Source organism: Cynocephalus volans, chromosome 17 (genome assembly GCF_027409185.1).
Source record: "Cynocephalus volans isolate mCynVol1 chromosome 17, mCynVol1.pri, whole genome shotgun sequence".
NCBI classification, from domain to species: Eukaryota; Metazoa; Chordata; class Mammalia; order Dermoptera; family Cynocephalidae; genus Cynocephalus; species Cynocephalus volans.
This window is the reverse complement of record NC_084476.1, coordinates 5,190,279-5,203,931: the sequence shown is the minus strand read 5'-3', so window position 1 is coordinate 5,203,931 and position 13,653 is coordinate 5,190,279. Positions and strand designations below refer to the sequence as shown.

At 54.7% G+C, this 13,653-nt stretch overlaps 1 protein-coding gene across 1 annotated transcript; it reads right to left on the bottom strand.

Annotated features, from left to right (window-relative positions):
- Positions 1-6,451: 6,451 nt before the first annotated feature.
- LOC134365517 (ral guanine nucleotide dissociation stimulator-like) lies at positions 6,452-12,880 on the bottom strand. The gene is made up of 6 exons (XM_063081644.1): positions 12,709-12,880; positions 12,351-12,429; positions 8,501-8,692; positions 7,831-7,878; positions 7,242-7,422; positions 6,452-6,550 (listed from the first exon to the last, which is right to left on the bottom strand). Exons 1-6 carry the CDS (start codon positions 12,878-12,880, stop codon positions 6,452-6,454), a joined length of 771 nt encoding a protein of 256 aa, XP_062937714.1.
- Positions 12,881-13,653: the final 773 nt, after the last annotated feature.

Below are 13,653 nucleotides of genomic sequence, written 5' to 3'. Positions count from 1 at the left end.
TGGCCATTCCCCTCACTGGTCCTCAGTTTTCCTATCTGTAAAATGGGCATGTGAGTAAATGCATACCTTGGTTCCTCCATGAAGTTGGCCTAGGTCCTGTGAGGCAGATAAAGGACTCTCTGTGCTCTGTCTTCCCACCGGTAACCCCAGAAGGCCAGGGTTTGAGTTTACTGATGGAACTGGACCATGTCCCCCAGGGAACTGGCTAAGGTCTCCCTTCTGGTTAGTGGCAGAGCTGGGCTGGGAGTCCCTGACTCCAAACCCACGCCTTAGGCTCCCCACCAGGCACAGTTCCTCCAGAAGTGGTCTCCAGCTGTGACCTACTTCTGGGATGCCAGAGGATACCCCAAGGTATTTTCTAGAAATGAGGGACTCCATGGTCGAATAAGTCAGGGGATGAGCAGGGGCGGTGGCAGGACTCCCCAGACCTTTAATGTCCAAGGGGTGGTGGGGGGCGGGGGTATGCAGAACTTCTCTGGCCATGGAGCTGGGGTAGAGGGGGCTCAGCAGGGTGGAGGCAGGCCCTGTAGCTGATCGTGTGGGCCTCACCTTCCTTTCCTTAGGGAGAAAGTTCTGTCTGGAGCAAGAGCCAGTGTTCCTGGGTGCCAAGCAAATGTCTCTGCAAAGCTCAGTTTAGAACCAGACATTGACCTTAGCCCTCCTGGGCTTTGGTGCCTGTAGGTGGGTGGCAACAGGAGAGTCCTGAAGATGGACCTCAGGTCTCAGACCATCTGCCCAGGCTTCCACCCCTGATTTGCTCGGTGATATTGGACAAAACCTCAGTTTTTCCCACTGTGAAAAGAGGTGACAGGGCTGGCCAGTTAGCTCAGTTGGTTAGAGTGTGGTGCTGATAACAGCAAGGTCCAGGGTTCTATTCCTGTACTGGCCAGCTGCCAAAACAACAAAAACACAAAACAAACAAAAAGAGGTGATAGATCCCTCCAACTCTTGTCAAGCTGTGTCTCTAGGAGTCCTGGTGGAGCACCTGCGGTGTGTACAGGGTTAGGGAGGCTCGGTCTCATCCCAGCTTCACCCTGGGCCGCTTTATCCTGTGTTGGATTCACTGGGGTTCTGTATCTCTCATCATCAGGACAATGCAGAACTGCCCCAAAAACTGGGGTTGAAAAATGCCCGGGCTCGGTGGGCTCTGGGCCAACCCCTCCCTACCAGGCAGCTTGCTCTTTGACTTGGTCATTCAGGAGGACTAGTGTGTTGACAGCCCTCATGCCTGGCCCACCCAGAACCCAGGAGGATCCAGGGATCACTCTTTTTTTTTTTTTTGTCGTTTTTTCGTGACCGGCACTCAGCCAGTGAGTGCACTGGTCATTCCTATATAGGATCCGAACCCGCGGCGGGAGCGTCGCCGCGCTCCCAGCGCGGCACTCTACCGAGTGCGCCACGGGCTCGGCCCCAGGGATCACTCTTTAATCCAAGCCCATTGTCCTGCGCTAGCCAAGGCCGGGCCTGGATGCATGCAAAATCCATCGCAGCCCTGTCCCAGCACCTGCCCGGTACCAGCACACTGGGGCCCCTGGAGCAGACTGTGGCTTATGAAAATGACAGGGCCCCGCAGGCTGGGACCTGAGCTCCCAGCACCTAGGGGAGAGCTTCCTGGCTGTGCTGGGACCCACAAGCAGACCTGGACCCTGGGGGTGCCCAGGGAAGGTGTGTGTGTTCAGCAGGCTCACCCAAAGGTGGAGGGAGGGGCCACACTTTGGAAATGGCTGAAAGATGAAAATCCAGCCTCCCTCCTTATGAGGACAATGAAATAAGGCATGAATTAGGTGTCATCTCTCACCTACCAAACTTGCAGCAACTTCCCCCAAACCCCTTGAAATTAGAAACCCTTGGGATGGCTGAGGGGGGTGGACACTAACTTCCTAGCAGTGGCAGGGGGGTCTGGACTCTACTCCTGGAGGGTGACTTGGGAATAAGACCCCAGTGCCCTCCCTTTGATTCAGCTTGTCTACTTCTGGAAACCAGAGGAGAGGATTAGAGACATGAGCAGGGAGGTCATGCGTGTGCGTGGTCATCGCTGCCCTCCTCCAAGAGCCCGCACAGGACACCCCCGGTGTTCGTCAGAGGGATCTGGTGGCCCTGGCAGAGGGAGCACACTGCAGCCATTTAAATTGACAGTGTGAGACAGAGGTCCCCATCAACACCTCTTAGTGGGCCACGAACTGAGTTAGTGGGTTAGGCTGGGATTTTCTTTTCTTTTTTTTTTTTTTTAAAAAAAAAAGATGACCGGTAAGGGGATCTTAACCCTTGACTTGGTGTTGTCAGCACCACGCTCAGCCAGTGAGCGAACCGGCCATCCCTATATGGGATCCGAACCCGGGGCCTTGGTGTTATCAGCACCGCACTCTCCCGAGTGAGCCACGGGCTGGCCCTGGGATTTTCAATAAAATAGAAAACATTAGAGAACAGCCTCCCAAGAAGGGCTAGTGTTTCGTGGACTCTTAGTCTCTGTTTTGTGTGTGTGCACATGGACACTGTGTTAGACTGGTGGGGGACAGGACAGGAGAAAGGCCAGGGGAGAGGTCAGGGGACAGGTGACCCTGGCTAGGTGTGTCTGGTGTGTGGAGTAGCCCAGGACAACTGTGCAGGTGGCTCCTGACTTCCCACAGCCCTGCTCAGCACTCCAAGTTCCCAGGGGAGTAAGGTCTAAGGGGAAGTGGGGAGCTTTGTGCCTTTGGGTGGGGGGACCTGGCTTAAACCCCAGCGCTGCCACCTACTGGCTAGGAGTGATCTTGGCACCTCCACTTTCCACTTAGAGCAAGAGGGAAGCAGAGTCCTCGCCTCAGAGACTCCTGCACGGATGAGCTGCGGTTTGCCCTTATGTCCCTGGCGTACACTAGCAGCAGCTGCTGGATGACTGCACCCTCGTCTCGGGGCGGGGTGTGCCAGGGGGTGACCTACCCAGCAGCTGCTCTGAGCCTGGCCAGGCTCTGTGGTTACCTCTTGGGTATTGGGTGCCCTCCCAGCCCAGCTGGCTGGACCTCAGCAGGCTACTTCCTTCCACCTCTCCCACCGGACCTGCATGTGGAGACCCCAGGGAGGCAGCCCCCTGGCTGTGCTGGGGGGTACGTACTTACAAACTTCTAGTGCTTTTGCTGCAGGCCCTGTCTCGGGGTGCGCCCGAGCTGGGCAGGAGCCACAGCTGCACCACTCTCTGGATGAGTGACTTTGTTTTTTTTTGTTTTTTTTTTTTTTTTAAAGATGACCGGTAAGGGGATCTTAACCCTTGACGTGGTGTGGTCAGCACCACGCTCACCCAGTGAGCGAACCGGCCATCCGTATATGGGATCCGAACCCGGGGCCTTGGTGTTATTAGCACCGCACTCTCCCGAGTGAGCCACGGGCCGGCCCTAGATGAGTGACTTTGGAGATGTCTCATGCCCTCTCTGAGTTTTGGTTCCCTGTTTACAACATAGAGGACTCCACGGGCATGGCTGCCCTTTCCAGGCTGGAGGGGCTCACCCACATACAGAGCAGCTGCAGACTGCGAAGGGCCATGCAGGTGGGAGTTGTGGCTTTAAGAAAAGAGGGTGCCAGGCACAGTGGTGCAAACGGTCCTGGCTTGGGATTTGGGAAGCGTGGGGTGGCCTTGATGCTGATGACCTGTACATGACCCCTCAGCCCCCTGAGTCCACAGCTGGGGGAGCCACTCCCCTGTGTCCCTCCTCTCTGCAGGGGCCTCCCTCCAGTACCACGGGAGCCGCCTCTCCTGCAAGCTGGCATTAGCCAGCAGTGTGGGGGCATAAGTGCCCCACATAGGACACTCTGCTCAGGGGGACAGAACCTGTTCAGGTGGAACAAGGTCAGCAGACAGACTGAGCCCGGTGCCCACTCTGGGCTAACTCATCAAGGCCCCTCGCTGGCTTTCCTCGTCCCACCTCACCTTCCCACGTCCACATGCGGGCTTCCTGGGATCATCTGCAGCAAATGACTCGTTCCCGAGTCTTGTCTGCTCTCAGGGACCCAAACTCCGCTGAGGTTCCAAACTGGCTGGTGACTTGAGCAGGTTGCCTGGACCTTCTGGACTTGAGTGTCCTCCCCTGTAAAATGGGGACAAAGGCCTGCCTCCAGAGTCATGAAAGGACACACAGCATGTGAAGATGCGAAGTGCTGAACAGTCAAAAGCAAATTGACTGCAACGTAAGACACAAACTGGGTGAGGAGGCAGGAGCTTGTGTGGCCAGGAAGGGTGCAGGCAGCCTGTCCCAGGGCCGGGGAGAGCTGCCAACAAGGGAGACCGGCAGGGTCAGGCCACCGAACAGTTGAAGGTGAGTAAATCAACAAAAAGATAACATAGGAGCCAGCCTGTGGCTCACTTGGGAGAGCGTGGTGCTGATAACACTAAGGCCACGGGTTCAGATCCCCTTACTGGTCATCTTTAAAAAAAAAAAAAGATAACATGATGGATTTCCAAAGAGAATCATTTAAGTGTTAGAGAATTAAAGAGCCATTAGGAAAATTAATGAGACCCTAGAAGGATTTTTGCTGAAATTCCATAATTTGATAATAAAAACTGTATCACAAATTCCCAATCGATACTGGATGTATTCTTTGTTAGTTCTAGGAATCAGTGTATACTTACAGTTAATACCCACATTTTGTTAAATATAAAATGACTTGGTTTTCATATCTTTATTTCATTTTTCAAGTTGAAGTATCAAGCAGCCTTTTCTCTGTTATTTCTCTCAAATACCGACCTCTTTTAATAAAGTGGCTGATTCCTGGTGCCTGTCGTCCCTGCTACCCCAGTGGACTCCCCTTTTCACATCACACAGTGGACATGAGCTCCATGGGGCAGGGACCACGTCGGGTCAGGCTCACTGATGAAGCTGCAGTGCTGGGCACACGGGAGGACCCGTGAACATTTGCTCAAAGAATGAATGAATGAGTGAATGAGTGAATGAAACCACAAAAGCCACAGTCCTCACAAGATGAGCCTTTATGAGGGCTGGGGTCACAGATGTCACAGGGCATGCCCTGCACGGTGGGCACAGGGTGTGTCTATTTGTCTTTCCAGTGCTGAGTTCCCTTCACCTGCCACGTGCTGTCCTCCCGGGCCTTCCACAACTTCTCCTCCAGCACTGCTGGGTATTCCTGGGGAAGGGCACAGGAGGTGCCACCTGAGGAGGGACTTCCCAGACCCTGAGCCCTGGAGGACGCTGTGACCACCTGGCAGGTGGCTCTTTATGGGTGCCTGGCATAGGGAAAGAGCCCCAAATTGTTTCTCAGGAAATTCTCACAACAACCCATCAGTCAGGCCCGGGTATTTCCCATTGAACAGATGGAGAAACTGAGGCTCTGAACCTTACCTGAGGTCACCAGCTAGAAAGAGCCTGGGCGGGACAAGGATGCCTCTCTCTCTGACTTCGGATTCTGGATTCCTTCCCAACCACCATTACTCAATGAGCCCCTTGACCAAAGGTTCACGGGACTGCAGAGCCCAGAGGTCCTGCCCGTGGCATCTGTGTGCAGCCTTCTTGTCAGGCGGGCCCCATGGGGTGTCACAGGCTCTGGGTTCAAGTCCTGCCTCTGCCATCTATAGGGCAGAGAGGAGGCACATTCCCTAAGCCTCGGTTTCCTCACCAGTGAAATGGGACAACCACCCCACCCCTTCATGGGAGTGTCAGGAGGTGTCATGAGATACTCTCACAGGGGACAGAGGCCTGTCAGGTCCTCAGTTCCTTCAGCTGTGTCTGCTGATGGCATCCTCACTGCCAGTCCACAGCGGTCATTGCTCCGAACCTCTCCTACCCTGTCCCCTCTGCTGTCCCCTCTCCTACCCTGTCCCCCCTACCCCATCTCTCCTCCCCGCAGGTCAACAGCATCCACAGCTTCCAAAGGCTAACAGGTGGCATAGGGTTATTTTGGTGGTGATCCATGGAATATTCTGGAGGAGAGTCTTGCTTTGCATGGGGACTTTGAGAGATTTGGTATCAGGCCAATTCCCTCAGACAAACACATATAAATTCCCCCGGGCTTGGCTGCATCCTTCAGTCCACCCACCAGTCCTTCTGGAAGAGCTTAGAAATCCTTTGAGAAAACCATCAAGTCCTTGAACATCTTAAACACAACAAAACCCCTCCTGGACTCTGCACCTCCTCACATTCTCCATCTCCCACTCCCACACCATTGAGTCTGTGCACACGCAGGCTGGGTTCGGGGGCCGGGGAAGCCACACCCCGGAGTCAGCCACATCCGGGCCTTGGGCAAGTGCTTCCCTCTCCAGGGCTTCAGTTTCCTCATCTGTAAAGTGGGGCTGACAGCAGCAACTGTCTCCTAGATGACAAGTCATGCACGTGCCTGGCCAGGTGCTGCACATAGTAGCAGCACAGGAAGGGGCTGTCACTGTTATTAGTGTCATTATCTGTGCTTCTCTGTTTCCAGCGAAGGCAGCCCATCCCCCTGGTGACAGGGCAGTCTGCAGCCAGTGTGGTCAGGGACCACGGCCCAGTTTCTTTCTTGTGCCAAAGACACCACTTCCTGCAATGTCGCTGTGCAAATCACTCTCTGCTTCTTCTTCCTGAGCCCCATTCTTGGCACACAGGGGACAGGCACTTAACATCTCTCATGACAATGACTGACAGCTACAGGGTTCAGAGCCAACAGCGACCTGAGAATGTGCCTCCAACTGGGACAGGAGGCCGTTTCCTGTGACCCTCATTGTGGGGTCCTCAGCTAGTAGCTGCTGAGCTCCCAGTGTGTGCCAGGGCGCCAAGTGCAGTCACATTTCACTTGTCTCCATAACTCCAGGGGAGGGGGCTCCATCCCAGTTCACAGAGGAGGAAACTGAGGCTCGCATGGTAACACCTTCCCAAAGTCACCGGGTCTTTCTGACCTCACAGCCCATGTCCCTAACCACGAGGTCCCACTGCCCGAGCCAGGGCAACATTCCCGGATTCCTCGACGGGCTCCACATGCACCTGCTCCCCGTAAACGAGGGGCTTCTCTCACTTCCTCCGGGGAGACCTGGTGAGGGTCCTCTCCCGAGGACCCCCTTGCTCTGCCTGGAGGCTCCGTTCTGCAGTAGATGGGGTGGTGGTTGCACAGCACCATGAATGCACGTAATTGTCCCTGAACTGTACAATTTTAAATAATTGAAAAGTTAAATTTTATTAAAAACCAAGTTCCTAACATAAATACAAACAACAATGGGCAACAGGAAAGGATGGTGGAAGGCCACCAGCGTGGGGACCCGGGCGGGCGTGGGGTCAGCGCGGCTCTGCCTGGCTGGGCTCCGGGTCCTCCAGCTGGGTCAGGAGGAGGTGGACGCGGAGCGCCAGGGCCGAGCGGGGCACGTTCAGCAGCACGTAGGCCATCACCTGGTTTAGGCTGCTGAGGTCCGAGGGCTGGCAGAGATCCTCCGGGAAGAGGTCCAGCCAGCAGCCCAGGAAGGAGCAGACGGTGCTGCGGTGGGGCGGGCACAGAGTCAGGGGCCACCCTGGCCCACGTGCCGCTGGACCCGGAGGGCTGAGAGCGAGGCCCAAGTGTGAGCCGGCCGCTCCCCACACCTCCTGTCCACGGCCCCCGATACAGGACGGGGGTGGGCAAGCCTGGATGGGACGCGACGGTGGGGATGGATTGTCACGGGCCGGCTCTGAGCCACCAGCCTCCCCTCTGCTCCCCAGGGTGCCCGGGACTCGCCCCAGCTCTCTGCCTCCTTTCCTCCTGGGGGGAAGCCCCAGACCTCAGCCCTCTAGCGGGAACCCCCAGATGTGTGGGGCCGGGGTACTGCCCAGCCCTCCCCAGCCACAGCCCCCAAATGTCCCCACTGTGGAGACAGGATCCCTCCCTCTTGTCCCAAAGCCCACTCACTTCTTCAGCTGGTCGTCCTCCTCACGGTCAGGGCAGAAGAATCCGTACCTAGAGGAGGTCAGGAGGGCGTCACGTCTAACGTCCTGTGTCCACTGCCTGCCAGGAGCGCTAGTGGGACTGGGTGACGCCTTGACTAGAATGGAGGGCAGGGACTGTCTGCTCCCTTCACTGAATTACTCTAAATGCCTGGAAAGTGCCTGCATACAGTAGGTGCTTCATGTATGTTCGCTGAATGAATGGGCCATAACCAGCTCCTTTCCAGGTCTCTGAGTGGGCCTGGGGCCCCTCGGCCAGCCCCCAGGGGTCCCTGCTCTGGCTACACCCAGGACAGAGAGGGACCCCCAGGTGGAACCTGGAACCTCCTCTACAAATGGGAAACCGCTTTGCTCGAGGCCACGTGTGAGTGACGCTGGAGGCAGAGAGCTTCTCCACGGGGACGGAAAATTAGGAGTAAGAAGCAACAGCACCCGGGCAGCACATCCCACAGGGCCAGGCGTGGGGGCTCTTTCCACGGCTCACCCCACTGTCCTTACAACGGCCCTAGGAGGGGGTCCTCTGAGCACCCCTGTCCTCACGTGAGCAAACTGAGTCTCAGAGAGGTGAAGTGGCATTCCCAGGTCCACAGCAGTGGCTGGCCGAGTCCCCACTGTGCTGGGGGGGGGACGCTCACCTCTTGAACAGCAGGTCCAGCACCTGCCGGGTGGTTGCGAACCTCCTGTAGGTCCAGAGGAAGGCGGGGACGAAGAAGGGGTCCCCACTCTGCAGGGAAGGCACCAGGTGATTCACCAGCTTCTCCAGGGTGCCTGCCGTGACGGTCCCCACCCTGCAGGTGTCATCCAGGGCCTGGGCTGACTCATTTTCACTTTGGGTGGGAAAAGGAAGAGCAGCTCACACAAAATCAGTAGCAAAATGCAGAGTCCCTGTCACCAGAATGGCAAGTGAGGACAGGGACAGCACACGGTGTCTTCCTGGATGTTCCTACAGGTGTGTGAGAGGTGACCTTGCACCTGGCCAGGCTGGGGCCAGACGTGGTGGTGGAGGAAGGGAGGAGGCCCAGACCCCCGGGATTGCGACTGTGGAGTGGGTCACCCCTGTCACCAGCTAGAGGCCAGCGGTGGCCTGGCCTGGGCTGCCCTGGCCTGGCTGACCATGTTATCTTTTTTTTTTTTTTTTTTTTTTTAAAGATGACCGGTAAGGGGATCTTAACCCTTGACTTGGTGTTGTCAGCAACACGCTCTCCCAAGTGAGCCATCCGGCCATCCCTACATGGGATCCAAACCCAGGGCCTTGGTGTTATCAGCACCGCACTCTCCCGAGTGAGCCACGGGCCGGCCCCCGTGTTACCTTTGGGTTCCTCCGGGCGAAAGGCCACCAGCGTCGGAGGTGAGGGCTGACCCAGCGCCTGAGGCGTTGGCACAGGCTCCCGCTCTTGGGTTTCCTGAGGCCTGAGCCTCGGCACATGGGGACACAACAGGAAAGCATGTGTCTCTCTCCAGTGACTCCGGCCAAGTGAGCTGGGTAGGGGGCTGTGTCTGGACTGTGGGTGCCTGGCAACCAGGTTCCGAGTTCTGCTGGAGCTGACTGCGCCCCTCCCCCGCCACGTGCTAACCGCACACAGTTGCACCAGCACAAACTGCCCTCGCCCCTGGCCAGGCCTGGGTGCAGCCAGTGCCCCAGCTTTGAGGAGACAGAGCTGGGCTCAGACCTGGGATAAAGGCATCTTGAGAGGACTTTGGCTTTTTGGTTTCATTCATTCCTTCACTCACTTATTCATTCTTTAAGCAAATGTTCACTGGCCCTTCCGTGTACCCAGCACTGCAGCTCCCTCAGTGAGCCTGACCTGTCGTGGTCGCTGCCCCGTGGACCTCACGTCCAATGTGTGACATGAAAGGGGCGTCCACTGGGGTAGCAGGGATGATGGGCACCAGGAATCAGACATTTTATTAAAAGGTTCTTGAGGGAAATAACAGAGAAAAGGCTTGCTTGCTTTAATAAAATATTAAAAGCTCTGGAAAAATGTATTCTAAATTTAACAAAATGTAGGTTCTAATTGCAAGTATGTTTGATTTCTGGAAGCAACAAAGCATTAATGCAGCAGTGACTAGATATTTGTGACACACCTTTCTGAGCAAATCGCGGCCTTTCAGCAGACATCTTCCGGGGCCTCACTGGTTTTCCCAAGGGCTCCTTAGTCCTCAGATGACTGGCTCTTTCCTACTGGAGTCTCTGCGGTGTCGTCATCTTTGCTGGTTGTCTGGTGGCCGGACCCTGCAGGTCTCCCTGGTCTGCAGCTCTCCCCGGCACTGGGACAGGCTGCCCGCACACTCCCCGGCCACACAAGCTCCTGCCTCCTCACCCGGTTTGCGTCTCACGTCGCAGTCAATTGGCTTTCAACTGTGCAGCACTTTGCATCTTCACGTGCTGTGTGTCCTTTCATGACTCTAGGAGGCAGGCCTTTGTCCCCAGTTTACAGGGGAGGACTCTCAAGTCCAGAAGGTTTGATGATCTGCTCAGGTCACCAACCAGTGTGGAACCTTGTTGTAGTTCGGGTCCGTGAGAGCAGACGAGGACTCAGGGATGAATCGTTTGCTGCAGATGATCGCAGGAAGACCACGTGGGGACATGGGAAGGTGAGGCGGGATGAGGAAAGCCAGCGAGGGGCCTTGATGTGTGAGCCCAGTGTGGGTACCGGGATCAGTCTTGCTGGAGATCGCACCTGGATCGCACCTGGACGGGCTCTGTCCTTATGAGTGAAGGGTCCTACATGGGGCACTGATGTCCCCACACTACTGGCTGGTTCCAGTTTGCAGGATAGGTGGCTCCTGTGGTGATGGAGGGAGTCACCTGGCAGAGAGGAGGGACGTGGGTGCTCCAGGGGGACTTGGTGGCCTGTAAGAGAGCAGCTCCCCCAGCTGTGGAGGGACTCAGGTGGGCTGAGGGGACATGCATGGGTCAAAACAAAGAACAAAAAGAAAAAAGACCATATAAGGATAGAGGTACAGATCAACGGAATAGAATTAGAGTCCAGTGACAAACACCGACATTTATGGTTAATTGATTTTGACAAGGTCCCAAGGCAACTCATTAGGGAAAAAGCAGCATTTCAACACATACTGCGGGGATCATTGTATATGCTCATGAAAAAAATATTTATTTAGGCCTGTACCTCACAGAATATTAAGAATTTAACTCACAATGGATCATAAATCTAAATGTAAGAGCCCAAACTAGAAAACTTCTAGGATAACACCAAAAAATGTTAAAAGGACTTTGAGTTAGCAGGGGTTCTTAGACACATCACCCAAAGCATGATTCATAAGAAAAAGATAAATTACTTCATTAAAATTTAAAACTTTCATGATTCAAGAAACACCATTATGAAAAGTGAAAAGAGAAGCTACAGATTGGGAGAAAAATATTTGTAAATCATAGAACTGACTGTGAACTTGGATCCAGACGGTATAAAGAACTATTTCAGCTAAATAATAGGATGATGGAAAACTTTTCTATAAAATGGGTAAATATTTGAATATGTGTTTCAGCCAAGACGATACACGTGTGCCCAATAAGCCCATGAAAAGTTGTTCAACGTCGTCAGGGAAATGCAAATCGAAACCACGATGAGACTCCTCTTCACACCTGTGAGAACGGCAGAAACGTTCCCAGTGGCGTCATCCATCACAGCCCAGGCGTGGAACCACCCAGACGTCTCTCAGCCGGTGACCGGACGACAGAACGTGGTCCATCCGTGCCATGCAGCATCATCCCGCCAGAAGGATCAGTTCTGATTCCCACAACAGCACTGAGAAGCCTTGAAAACATATGCTCAGGGAAAGAAGTTAGTCACCAAAGGCCAACATAGTGTGTGATCCCACCTACATGAAATGTCCAGAATAGAGAAACCTGCAGAGGTAGAAAGTAGAGCCGTGTTCCCAGGGGCTGGGGTGGGACTGGACATCGATTGCTAATGGGCACGAGGGACTTTTGGGGTTATGGGCATGTTCCAAAGCTAGACTGTGCTGATGGTGGCAGAGCCCTGCAAAGGCACTGAAAGTCTTTGAATTGAACACTTCAAATGGGTGAACATTATGGTACGTAAATCACGTGTCAACAAAGCTGTTAAAAGACAGTGATCAGAGGTGGTCCAGAGTGATTCTGCACCTGAACCAAAGCAAAGGAAGAAGAGAGAACTTCATTCTCAGAACAGAAACAGCGGATTTATAAAGAGTGGCCCTGCTGCAGGGCTGCCCCAGAGTCCACGTTGAAGCGTCTCACTGAGGAATAGCAGCTTTGTCACCCTTCTAGTTCTGGATAGTTTCTACAGTAACCCATGACATCTCCCGCTTCCCAAAAGACAAAACAAAATGAAGAACAGAAAGAGAGAAGACAGACCCCTGAGAGCAGGGGTGAAGGGACAGCCCTTGTTTCCTCTGGTCTACGGAAGGGCTGTGGTTGTTGAACTGACCCTCGGAAGCTACTGGGTGTGGCAGGTCCCCCTGCCTGGCACTCAGTGCTGGGACCTGGAGCCAGCTGCCAGCTTCTCTTCTCCACAGAACGCCCAGGCAGCCGAGCCAGCGTGCTCACAGATGCGGGTGTCGGCTATCACGGGGACAGTGGGCTGCGTCATTGCCTGGCAGCGAGGACTTCAGCGTGTTGAGACAGGTGTGCTTTGCCTCTGATGTTTTAAAGGTCATTGCTGTAATTTTGAACATACATCCTGCTGCTTTGCCAAAGTGCCTCACTCCTTGTAGATGGAACTCGGCAGTGGCGCTTCCTCTGACAGTGGCTGGTGGCTGTTCTGAGCCCCTGTGTCTCACCTGACTTCTCACTGCCCAGCACCGCCCTCTCCCGTGATGCCACACCAGTCATGGCTCTCACCTCCGCTGATGCCCATGTCACCCCGACTGCCCACCGCCCACTGTCCACAGCACAGCTGGCTCAAACGCACCTGCTGGGCACCGGGCTTTACATCCCGCTGTTGAATCAGCCTGACCATGCCGTGGCTCATGTGGCTGGAGTCCCAGTGTGGGTCAGGCTTCCATGATGCCATCGAGGATCTGGCTCTTCATGTCCATCTATGTGAGGTCCACAGGGTTGGCTCATCCCACAGGGCTCCTGCTGGGTTCTGAGATGCCCTCTGCATGTTTCTTCTCAGGTCTTCCTGGAACATTCCAGAGCAATCACAGACCAGGGGATGGGTCACAGTTAGATCGATCAGACTCACCCTGGAGCTCAGAGGGCGGTCATCACCCATGAGGACACTGGTCTGTATGGGAGGACGGAGGGATGTCAGGTCAGCCAACAACAGTGCCACCGGCAGCCCCGACGGGCCTGACGTCCTGCACTAGCATCGTCCTGCTGTGCATGTTGCCTGAGCACTGCTGTGCACCAGTCTCGCTCACGGGTCTGTGAGATGCCCAGGAAAGACACCAAACAAGCGTACGATGTGTGCATGAGGCAGAGACCAACAGTGAAGGACGCTGTGGGGCCAGGATAAATGGAAAGGAATGGGATGGGGAGAAAACATGGAAATGATGTGAATTATCCCCAAATTATTTTTTTTCTTTTTTTTAAAAAAAGATGACCGGCAAGGAGATGTTAACCCTTGACTTGGTGTTGTCAGCACCACACTCTCCCAAGTGAGCCAACTGGCCATCCCTATATAGGGATCCGAACCCGTGGCCTTGGTGTTATCAGCACCACACTCTCCCAAGGGAGCCATGGGCGGCCCTTGGAGCCTCTTGGTCTATTGTCCAGGTGTATGAACTTCATGTGTGTGTGTTTGTGTGTGTGTTTTTCTTGTTGTTTTTCAGAGCTGCTGCA